This window comes from Falco rusticolus, chromosome 20 (genome assembly GCF_015220075.1).
Source record: "Falco rusticolus isolate bFalRus1 chromosome 20, bFalRus1.pri, whole genome shotgun sequence".
NCBI classification, from domain to species: domain Eukaryota; kingdom Metazoa; phylum Chordata; class Aves; order Falconiformes; family Falconidae; genus Falco; species Falco rusticolus.
Window position 1 is genome coordinate 3739418 of NC_051206.1, and position 11333 is coordinate 3750750.

At 59.1% G+C, this 11333-nt stretch overlaps 1 protein-coding gene across 4 annotated transcripts in view; it reads left to right on the forward strand.

Moving 5' to 3' along the window:
* BIN3 (bridging integrator 3) overlaps nt 1-8216 on the forward strand; it is a 41169-nt gene extending 32953 nt beyond the window's left edge. For all 4 annotated transcript variants that reach the window (XM_037371572.1, XM_037371573.1, XM_037371574.1 and 1 more), the window contains 2 exons: nt 1658-1792; nt 7266-8216. In XM_037371572.1, coding sequence (XP_037227469.1) covers nt 1658-1792; nt 7266-7412 — 282 coding nt within the window. In that variant the 3' untranslated portion in view covers nt 7413-8216. The remainder of the gene's footprint in view (nt 1-1657; nt 1793-7265) is intronic.
* The last annotated feature ends 3117 nt before the right edge of the window (nt 8217-11333 follow it).

Here is an 11333-nt window from a genome sequence, read left to right on the forward strand (position 1 = left end):
AGTCTTGGAAAATTGCAGTAATTGGTTAACAGGAAGCTTTGCCAGATTCTTTTCTCTCTCCCGAATTTTAGCAAAATCATGATTATTATTATTTTTTTTCTTACATTAAATCTTCACCAGCATTTCTCCCCCAAATCTGTCACTCCTGCAGAATGTTGCTTGATCCTCGAAGGAACAGTTGACTTTTTCGGCGTCAAAGAACATGTATTTTTCTGATGACTTTCCCCACAAAAATTAAGTTTTGTGTTAAAGAATAGCCCTATCAGCCTTAACAAAAGAGACCTCCGATTTAATAGTAAGCAGCTTACATTGCTTAGCCTCAGTAACTAAAGCTGTGGCTGGAAAAATGTGAATGCTTTTGTCGTGGTGATTAAGCCGGTTTTAGTTATTTAATTTTTCTTCCCTTAATGAACTTCTGTGTGATCTAAGTCCTCCCCCCCAAAAAAAAAAAGATCTTAACTAACTGAGCTTAAAACCTGCAGGAGCCTTAAGCAGTCCTGAACCTGGGGCGTCCGAGAGGTCCGCAGATTTGATGGGAAATAATAGCATAATCTCATCCAGGTATTTTTATTGAGCTGCAAATTTGCATCTTCCCTTCAGAGCTGTTTGCTCAAAGTATTCTGCTGTTTGGTGCCCCATGTGAGCTCCACCCCAGGAGTTTAAACGCTCCTTGTTTCGTGGCAGATGATGAATTTGCTCATTTGCCTCTCAGACCTACTTAAGCCTGATATGATTTAAGGCTCTGCCAGCCCGGAGCTTTGTCCATGCCATCCCTCCGGCGTGCTGTCCCAGGGAGCAGGACCGGCGCCGCGGCTGGGCTCGGCTCGACGGCTTTCTCCCGCACCCCCCTCCCATCGGAATGGCACCGGGATTAAGTGGCAGACTTGAACCGGTCTAATATTTCACAGCCCACCCCCTCCTGCCCTTTTCCACACCATCTCAGAGACATTTCCCTTTCTCCCCACGCTTCTGTTTAAAGAAGCCAGTTGGACACGCTGAGCTGAAGGTCACGGGCGACAACGACGGTGGGGGCAGGATCCTCTGGCGATGCTCTTGGGAATCGCAGGGCGAGGGGACACGGATGTGGCTGGGGATGTTCTCCAGCCTGACTGAGCTTTGGGGCTGATTTTTGTCCATGTTCTTCTGAAGGGGAGAAGAGTGGCTGGCTCATGATCTCTGCAGCAGCCTCTCTAGGTGCCCCATGGCTTACCAGGGTCAGAGCTTTGGTCCCACCAGGCTCCATTGGATGGTCACTTGGGTCCCACCAGGCTCTGTTAGTGGTCACTTGGGTCCCACCAGGCTCCGTTAGGTGGTCACTTGGGTCCCACCAGGCTCCATTGGACGATCACATGGGTCCCACCAGGTTCTATTAGTGGTCACTTGGGTCCCACCAGGCTCCGTTAGGTGGTCACTTGGGTCCCACCAGGCTCCGTTGGATGATCACATGGGTCCCACCAGGTTCCATTAGTGGTCACTTGGGTCCCACCAGGTTCTATTAGCTGGTCACTTGGGTCCCACCAGGCTCTGTTAGCAGGTTGCTGGTTGTCCTTGGGTCAAAGCAGAGCAGCCTGCTGGCCTGGGGGGCCTCTCTGCAGGTCTGCCCAAAGGAAGGACATTTTCCCAGATGTCTGACTCCCCATCCTCTCTGTTTTCCCAGGCCCGTGAAGAGCTGAGGCCAGTGAAGGAGGACTTTGAAGCCAAAAACAAGCAGCTCCTGGAGGAAATGCCGAAGTTTTATAGCAGCCGCATCGATTACTTCAAACCCAGCTTTGAGTCGCTAGTCCGGGCGCAGGTGAGGTGCTGTCCCCTGTCAGCCAGGTGTCCCTTTGGTGGGACAGAAGGGCAGAAGGGAGCTTCTGGGGTCCCACCTGGGTGTGGATTGCTCTTAAGGCAAGGTACCTCTCGAGCCAAGTGACAACACGCAGGTAACACACAGCAATCCTCCACCCAAATGCCATACCTCCAGCAGTTTTGTTACAGAGCGGTGAGAGGGCATGGGGAGCAGTGTGGGGGCGGGTGGGACGCTGGGCAGGACCTTGTCCTGGCAGAAGAGCAGGTTGGCACGTACTGGTACCTTCGGTGATGTGGTGCTGGCTGGCAGATAGAAAGGGCAACTGGCCGTGAGTTTTTGCTGGTTTATATGGATCCGCCTCATATCAGGGACACTGCTGGTACATGTGTGATGTCCTGTCCCACAAGGTTGTGTGTGTAATGCAGCGCAAGCCCTGCTTATACCTTCGCCACTGGTATTTGATGGCTTTATTCCTCTGGGTACGTGGTCTCTTTGCGTCCTGAGCTCAGGGTTGGCTCTCGTTTGAGATGGTGAGATGCTCACGGCTCCTCTGAAGGGGCTTTTCTGGCTCTTGGTAACCAGAACCCGTGTGCTCTGGCAGAGATAGAGGAGGCTGCTGTGTGATCTCCACACCAAGGATTTGCAGGAAGGGGTGGCCTAAATAAACCACAGCCTGCTTTAATTTCCATCCTCCAGCTTCCTTCCGTGGCTTGCTGCCGCTCCTCCTCCATCTTCCTTCTCTCGCCCTTTTCTTTAGGCTGGAGAAGAGCGTTATTGGGATCTAATCTAGCTTTGAACTTCTGGCATCTCAGGCATACTTCGTGCCCTGGATCACGGGGTGGTCCAGTGCCAGGAGGTGGGCGAAACCACGTGCTGCTCCTGGTGTGGGCGTTTTCCTATGGTGTTTTTTGGAAGGGAGCTGCTGCAGTGACACAGGTGCGGCAGGGTGGCTGCAAGGAGGTGCAAAGAGCACGTGTTTCATCTCACCTCCGACTTGGGGTGGTGTTCGGGGGGGGGTGGGGGGGGTTCTCCGCAGAGCTGCCAGCAAGTTGTCTGCAGGCTGATTCACCTACCAGATGGTGCTGATGCACCCTGCCGCCGGCTGGGTGGGTGCTGGGGATGCTGTTCTTGCTGTTCCCTTAGCAATCGGGCGCGCGGGGCTCCCTGTTCCAGCCGAAATAAGCAGACTCTCTGGAGCCACCACAAAAATCTCGCTTGCCCTTCCCCCTGCAAACCCTCTCCGGCCGCTCGCTGTGGGTGGGTGGGTTGTTTGGATGAGACCTTGAAACCCAAATGCCGCCTGCCCTGTCTGGGCGTTTGTGATCCGCTGGCAGTTTCCTTAGAGAGTGGCTTTGCCCCTCTGTCCTTGGCCACGATGTCCCTCGCCTCGCTCGTGCTGGCTCCCGGCTGCCAGCTGGCTCCCGAGCTCGGGGGGAGCGATGTGCTCGGGAGATGCGAGCAGGGAGCGGCAGGGCGCTGTTGCTGGGCCTGTTTGCAAGGCTCCCCGTTTGTACCCTCTTCTTCCTTGGGGAATCCTCTATTTTGTTCCTTGGCCGTCTGCCCTTCAGGTGAGGTGAGGATTTTTGTTAGGAAAAGCGAGCAAAATCTCGTGTTTAATACCCAAGAGGCAGCGTCATAACAAAGCTGATGCATCTCTCGTAGGCTAGACTAAAGCTGGTCCCAGATGGATGCTAAAGCATGTCACATCCCGCCCTCCCCGCCAACCTTAGATGGGAGCCGCATCCCTCTTTCCCAGCACTGGCTGCATCCTTCCACCCCCGGGGAGGGATGCACCGGTACAGCGGCATCTCCGCTGCTGGGAGGAGAGCTCGGCACTCCCCTAACGACTCATTTGTGCCAAGGCTGGGCTCAGGCCATGTTCCCCCCTTTCAGGAGCTCTCGTCTGGGGGCTGTGCAGTGTTTCCCCCATCGCAGGTGGCTGAAATAAAAAAGGGAAGGGAAGCGACTTGCCCAAGGTAACTTAATGAGTCAGTGGCAAGCCAGGAATAGCACCCAGGAGCCCTGACTCACCACCGCAGCGGCTGCTCACCTGCAGGGACCTGGGCAAGGGCGGGGGGGCAGCCGGGGGGCTGCTGCGGTGATGCCGGGAGCATCCCCATCCCCACATCCCAGGTCTGAGCCGGAGATGGGAGGCATGTGAACAGTGACGGGCTCTGCTGACGCCCCCAGCCAGCCCCATTCATCCCGACGCTGCTTCCCGGGTTATCTCTCCCTCCGTGCCTCATTGAGCTTATTTAACATCTCAGGGGTTTCGTGTTACTCAATGGAATTTCTATTTTCAGCCCCTTCTGCGGGTACCTCTAGGAGCGATGGTTGGCTGATGGGGCTCCAGCCTGCATCCCTCAAGGCAAGAGGCAGACTGGGAGGCTGGGGTTGGCTCTGTCCTTGCCAGCAGCTGGCACCATGGCTGGGGCTTTGACTCTGCTGTTGCTTGTCTCCGGGTCGAACCTGCCATTTGAAGGTGGCCCTGGGTGCAAAACTATATAGTTTTCCCTTTTGGGGGGCCTGGAGAAAGCAGGGGGTTTAAAAGTGAGACAAGTGTGTGACAAGTGGCACCAGCCAGCATGAGAAGCTGTGAATGGACCGTCCGCCTCTCTGGGAACAAGCCGTGCCGTGGCAAAGGAAGGACCCTGCTTCAAACCAGCTCTGGAGCAGCAGGTTTATGGCTTTGACCCAACGAGACCCTCCAAGACCTTCTCGCCGGGTGGCTGGGTTCCCATGGCACAGCTTGGCCGCGGGCCCTGGTGCCGGGTGTCTCCTGACAGCATGACATGCCCCGAGCTCGCAGGGGCTGTAACATTCAACACCAAATACTTCTGTCCACCCACGTGCCTGGGCCAAGCCAACGGAGGCAAATATTTCCCTGGCTGGGGACTTTGAAGTGGTCACATGAAGATGAAAGGGGGAGATTTGGAGCTCTGTTGCCGGTGCGAGCACGTGAACAACACTTCCTTCCCGCCTTGCGCTTTATTTTGCAGCTAGAAAACATGATACTTTTGTGGTTTGTTTGTTTGGTTTTTTTTTAATGAAATGGGCAAAAAGATGGGGCTTGCCAGGTGGGACTGCGTGGGGCAGCACTGTGGGCTGGGGTGAGGCTCTGCAGTCTGGCCCTGGCAGCGACCCCGGGCTTTTGTTTTGTGTAGGGCTGACACAAACACAAACTGCCGCTGCCCGGCTGTGGCATTGTAAACGCGACCTATAGAAAATCAGGAGAACACGGTGTCCCGAAACAAAATTAGTTCAAGACAGGTGGACCCGGGGCCCTTGGCTCGATCTCAAAGGCAAGTTGGAGATGGGATTTGATGGGATGGGGATGGAGCATATGGTATCCATAGCTGGAAAAGTACTGAGCTGCAGGCAGGCACAGGGCTGCCGGCAGCAGGTACCGCGGTGGCAGCCTCAGGGCGAGCTGCCTGCTGTGTGGCAGGGTCCCCCGCTGCTGGAGCTGTCAATGCCCAGAGGTTTGGGGTGCCTCCCCTCCCCAGAGACCCCCTCCTCTCTCCATAGAGGCGGTGATGGTTTTCACCCGTATTTCAACGGGAGAAAAACATCAGGGGATCAGTGCCTGTGGGATCACATTGATCAAGCACAGGAGGCTCGGATGGCGACGCATGCTGACGGCCGGGATGACTGCCTACTGGTTAGGCACTGGGTCCTACTGGGGGAGAAGAGCATCCCCAAGGAGACCTGCTGGGCCCCAGGGACCTGGTGTCTCCCGCAGGAAGGGCTCACTGGCTGTGGCACGTGGGCGGTAGCGGGGAGGGGGGGGGCAGCGACCAAAACGTTTGCTATGCTTTGCCTGTTCAATACGAGGTGGATGCTGGCGTGGCCAGGGCTTGGGGGGCAATCTCCGGGGGGGGCGGCAGCTCTCCCGGCTGCATGCAGCTGCCTCCGGCCCTGCCACCCCGGGGAGATTCGTTTCAACGTGCCGGCGCCTTTTCTGTGCCGGAATTGGCAATGCTGCATGGCCATATGTGACTGAACCGAGCCCATCTGATGCTGGGCTGGGGATGAGGGACACGGAGGGCTGTTCCAGAGCTGCGGCGCCCAGCTTTGCAGCCCTCCGGCCGGGATCCATGCTCACCCAAGGCATTGCCGAGGGACTACGGTGGCGGCGGGTGTTTTCAGCTCGGGGCAGCATCTCTTGCTTGCGTGGGACTGGGGGCTGCAACCGGTGGGGGTGGATGCTTTGGGGTGACCTGGCTGCAGGGCTGTGATTTGTTGAGGCGGGGGCTGCAGCAGGGCCGGGGTGGGGGCTCTTGCCCGCATATCTGCCTGCTCGGCCCCGCCGCCATGGAGTGAGTTTTGTTAGTCACTGTGTAAATGAGCACTGATGCTGAATCACCCAGCGCCCACTGCGTGGGGAGACCCGGCTGTGGAGCAGCCCCCGCCGCACCCTGGTACAGATGGACCCAGGGAAGGGTGGCAGGGTGGGGGGGATGCAGGCAGCTGACAAAGGCATGTGGGTCCCCAGCATCTCCCCTCAGCCCTGCCCAAAATAAGCATCATTTTGAGCAGGATTAGGGGAGCCGGTCTCCATGGAGACTGTGCATATCTCTGCACTGGCGCTGCTGGAGATGCTGGGGCCGGCCCCGGGTGCCCACCGGGCCTCGCCTGTGCCCCTCTGCGAAATGGGGGCAACGCTGGCACCGGCAGCCAGCGCTTCCCCATCCCTCCCCCCCAGAGCTGGGGGCTGCCCAGGCCAGGCATCCCCATCGGGCTACTCCTGCAGGGCCCAGCAGCCCTTCGAGGTGGGGGTCTGCCTCTGCCACCCTGCCGGCAGCGCCGGGGGGCTCCCGCAGGCAGGGGCTCGCTGCCAGTGCCCACCGGGCACCGCGGCTTTCCTTCGGCAAGGGCCTGTGCCCGAGCAGGCAGCTCGGTGCCATCTGCCTGCGCTGACCCACTGGCTCCCGCTCCGGGGGAAGCGCTGCTCGCTGCGGAGTTAATTGGCGGTGCTAATTAGCACATTATTAAAACACCCCTCCCCCTGCTTCATGCAGGGTATGGTGCTGCCAGGCGTGATGCCCGCCATGCTCGCCCTGCCCCTGCCCGGCGAGCAGGGACCTGTTGCAGAGCCAGGCAGCGTGGGCAGGCGGCTCGTCCCGGTGCCGCTGGGACGGGTGACAGGCAGGGGACAGCCCGGCTGTGGCACAGGGCTGGCGGCTGCACGGCGGTGCTGGGTGCTGGTGGCAGCCCCGTGTGTGCAGCTCCCCAGATGGGAAGCGAGCAGAGAAGGGCAGCATGTTATTAAAATGTGTTGAGTTGTAATAATCCAAGGGGGTGGTATTAACACATGGGAGGAAGCTATTTTAGAAACAGAAATGCTAAGGCAAGGGGCTGGCTCGGGCAGTGCCGCACCTCTTGGCTCCCACAGCGGAATGGGGAGGAGACCCCCTCCCCCAGCCCCTGCCCCACTTGCCCCCCTATCTTTCTTCACCCCACCCCCCAACAGGTTGTCTACTACACGGAGATGCACAAGATCTTCGGGGACCTGACGGCGCAGATCGACCGGCCCGGCTTGAGTGATGAGCAGCGGGAGAGGGAGAACGATGCCAAGCTGAGCGAGCTGCGGGCTTTGTCCATCGTGGCCGATGACTGAGCAGATGCTGGTGATGGGGAAGGGACTGGGAAATTCCACCACCACCACCCCGCCCCCAGCTCGGCTGCTCCCCACCTCCTCCCTCCCAGGGATGGACTTGGGGGAAGGGCAGGTGGGGGGGGGGGGGGGGCTTTAACTGCTGGCTGCTCCCTTTGCCCCCGTGGCTTTGCCCTGCTGCTGGGACAAGGTGTTGCCTGGGGCCAGGGGGAAGGGAGCCCTCCTGTGCCCCCCCCCCTGCAGCCAGGTATTGCCTTAAATAGGGGCTTGCAGCAGAGCCGGGAAGGGAGCCGTCCCGCTCAGCTGGAATGGGGAGTGGGCTGGATGCTGCTGGCCCTTCCCAGGCCCCAGCTCGATGCCACACCATCAGAGGTGTGTTGGCTCAGCACTCCCCCTCCCCACCTCAGCTCCGGATCAGGCCCTGGCTCCTTACCTTTCCAGCAGGAGGATGGGGCCACTCCTGCTGGGCTGTTCATTTTGTGCCTTAGGAGCCAGTAGCCCCCCGGGGGGAGGGTAAAAGCATTCGAATTCCATTTTTTGAGGCATGTGGAGAGGATGATGAAAGGGCTGCGCTTGCCGTGCTGAGCATTGAGTGATGCCGTGCTCTGGATCCACTCCATTTTAAGCAGGAACAGTGCAAAGTCCCCCTAACCCTAACCCCAGGGGGATGCGAAAGGGAAATGCAACCCAGGCTGGAGCAAACCCAGGGAAAAGCGGGGTCTGGGGGCTGTACTATGCCTTTGCCGGGAGGGGGTGGGGCAGGGGGCTCCACTGTTCTTCTGTAATAAAAGTTTTTGGCAGAGCAGGGCCGGGGGTGCGTGTCCCGGGGTCCGCGGTGCCAGCACCGAGCTGCTGCCGCCCTCTGCCGCCGCCTGCCAGCCACTGCCACCGGGGGGGGGGGGGGGGGGAGCGACCCGGGGCTGCCCCCCCCGTGGGCTGCCTGGCCTCCCGCTGCAGCGGAACCGGGGTGGTTTTAAGAAAGGTATTACAGGGCTGGAGAGGGTGGGAAAGAGAAGAAAAAAAAAAAAAAAAAAAGAGGGATTGAACAGCCCCCGAGGAGAGGCAGAAAGGAAGCAGCTGCAGCAAAGCACAAGAAGTAACAGTTTTACAGTCAAAGACAGGGAATTTGATCCCGAGCTGGTGGCTTTCGGTACATGGTGAGGCTGCAGGAGCTCACGCTGCTGCCCTCCGTGTCCTGGGATGAGTCGCTGCTGCGTGGGATAAAGGGCTGGAGAGCGGTTACAGGGCTGGCACAGCCCGGAGCCAGTAACTGCGGCAAAGGGACCTGCTACAGGCGTGGCAGCATCCAGGGACCACTCTGAGCCGCTGGGCAGCCTGTGGCACAGCGAGCCCCCCCGTTTGGGACCCTCCATCCTAAACAAGACTATCTGTCCCTTGCCTGTGTGTCCAGCTCCGAGCAGCGAGGTGGCCCGTGCCCTGTCACCGACATGCACGAGACTCGCTACGTAAGAGCTTTGCGTCGAACACAGGCAACCGATCGATCAGAGCAAACCCTGCGCATCCCTACGGCTGCCGTGGCTCTGCCTGTCCACCTCCACAAGGAGAGGGCTGGGACAGAAGAGGCTTGAGGGGACCCTGCCACCATCTACCACCCCACTTTGTGACATCCAGGCAGGCGAAGGCTTTACTGTCTCCTGCTGGAGGCCTGTTCCTCATCTAAGAGTCATTAGCCTAGAAGAGAGGAGAGGGCGTCAGCAGCAGATTGCAAAGATGGCACCCTGCATCCCTGCACATCCCACCCCGGCTTACCCAGCTTCACCTCCAGCATGTGGATTTTGCTCTCCAGATACGAGTTGGCTGCTCTGCTTTCTCCAGCAGCTTCCCCAGGTTCAGCACCGTGACAGTGCGGGAGATGTGGGCCAGGGCAGGAAGCAACAGAGAGGTTTCCTGGAACAAGAACGATTTGTCACCCACCGCAGGATCTCCAGCGGCACAAGCTTCACCCTGAGGGCATCATCCCCACGCTTACCAAAGAGCTCCTCTTCCCTTTGGTGCAAGCAGCCACAGAAATTTAAAATCGAAGTACATGAAGGCCAGGAGAGCATCCAGGGGCAGGACAGCGCTTGGGTCCGGAGCCTTGGCTGCTGAAACACGGACGTGCGCATTAGGGATAGGAGAAGCCAACCTCCCCAAGGCACCAGCACCGTGGAGCAGGATGCAGGCTGTGCTTAAGAGTTCCCAGGACGAGCGGGATCGCACCAGGGACATTGGGTTCCCCCCAGCTACGTACCTACATCTGCTCAGCCTTTTCTTTCACCATCCTGGCAGCCCTTTCTTGGCTCCAGGTTCCTGATCTCCAGCAGCTCTTCTCCAGAAAGACCAGGAGCCCCTTGTAGTGCTTGCAGCATCTCCTGGAAGAACTCGGCCACCATCACAGCCACATCGGGGAGGGAGAGGGGCACCAGGGACCTGCCTGCCCGTGCTGTGCCAAGCCTACCTCAGAGGAGAGCTGCTCCACCGCCTCCTGCACTCCAGCAGGGTAAAGGGGGAGATGTTGGAGCAGACAGCCTGCCTGGCTCCATGGAGATGGGCCGCAGGGGCTTCAGGCTCCGGCAGTAGCTTGGTGGTGCCTGGGGCAGCTCTGTGCTGCTCCGGGGCCTCCACCACCTGCTAAAAACTGCCTGGTTTACGTGGGAGCAGGAAGAGAAAGTGCTGGGAGCGGTCACCCAGAGCAGGACCTCACCTTCTCCAAAACACAGCCCTGTCCAAGCACCTGCAGAAATGAAAGGCACCTTTTGGGATATCCGAGCTGGACGGCACCCGGCATCGCCACGCTCAGCACCACAGCAAGGCCTCACCATCATGGGCATTGCTGCTGGTGATGGAGGCAACGAGGGTCCCTCCTCTGCCTTGGGCTGGCACAAGGCTTCCCACTCCTCCAGGGAAGGGCACGCAGCCCCAGGTGCCTGGCAGGAAAACCACCACCACCTCCCACTGGTGCCTGAACTGGCAAATTGGACCCCCAGCACGGAACAGTCAGGCATGCCCCAGGTTGTCCAGCAGAAAGCAAGGAGCTGGACCCCCGTAACACCTTCCTGCTGCTGGCTGCGAAGACAGGAGTGAAGGGAGCAGGACCAGAGCCCCGACAGGTCCTGGAAAGGCTGGTGACTGTCCTCAGTGGGACCATTTGCAGGGACACAGTGTGAGACCCCAGCCTGAGAGCATCCCCTGCCCAGCCCACACCCAGATCCCATGCAGTCACTGCTGGGACCGAGCCAAGCCTTCTCCCCCAGCACCCGGCACGGAGAACTTCATCTCCCCTCAGCTGTTCCTTCCCAACCGCATCACATGCCGGGCCAGGTTTAAGCAAAATAAAATCAGTTGCCACGGTTACCCAGAGCAGGGATGCTATATATAACTGCCATGCAAGGAGCCCGAGCGAGGGCCACGCTCTTCCATGGGCGACGTGTGGGGAGCTGAGCCCTGGCAGACCCTGCGCCGGCTCCTGAGTGGGCAGAGGTCCTTGGCAGCCTCGCAGGGGTGGTCTGCAGTGCCCTGGGGGGGGCAGTTGGCTGGATTAAACCCCACCTCAGCTCTCCGAAATCCACCTGGCTTCCCTCGTGGCCTCATCTGCATCGCTGTGTCACCCTGCGCAGGGCTGCCAGCCCTCCCCTGCCACCTCATCCCCAACAACCTGCCTCCTGCATCCAGTGCATCCTTACGCCCTGCAGCCCCAGAGCTGCTCAAAGCCTGGCTCCTGCTCTGTGCCATCAGCTCCTCCTGCTGTCCCTGCACTCAAGAGCTGGGTTTTACCGATGGAAACTTAACCTGAGCGTTCCTGGTGGTGCAAACTCTGCTGTCATCCAGAAACCTGCTCCTGAACAAGCAGCCCTTTGCCAGGGCTGGGTCTGCACGCCGGCAGGGACGCACGCTGCGTGCTCTCCGCACCGGGCTGGGGAGGAG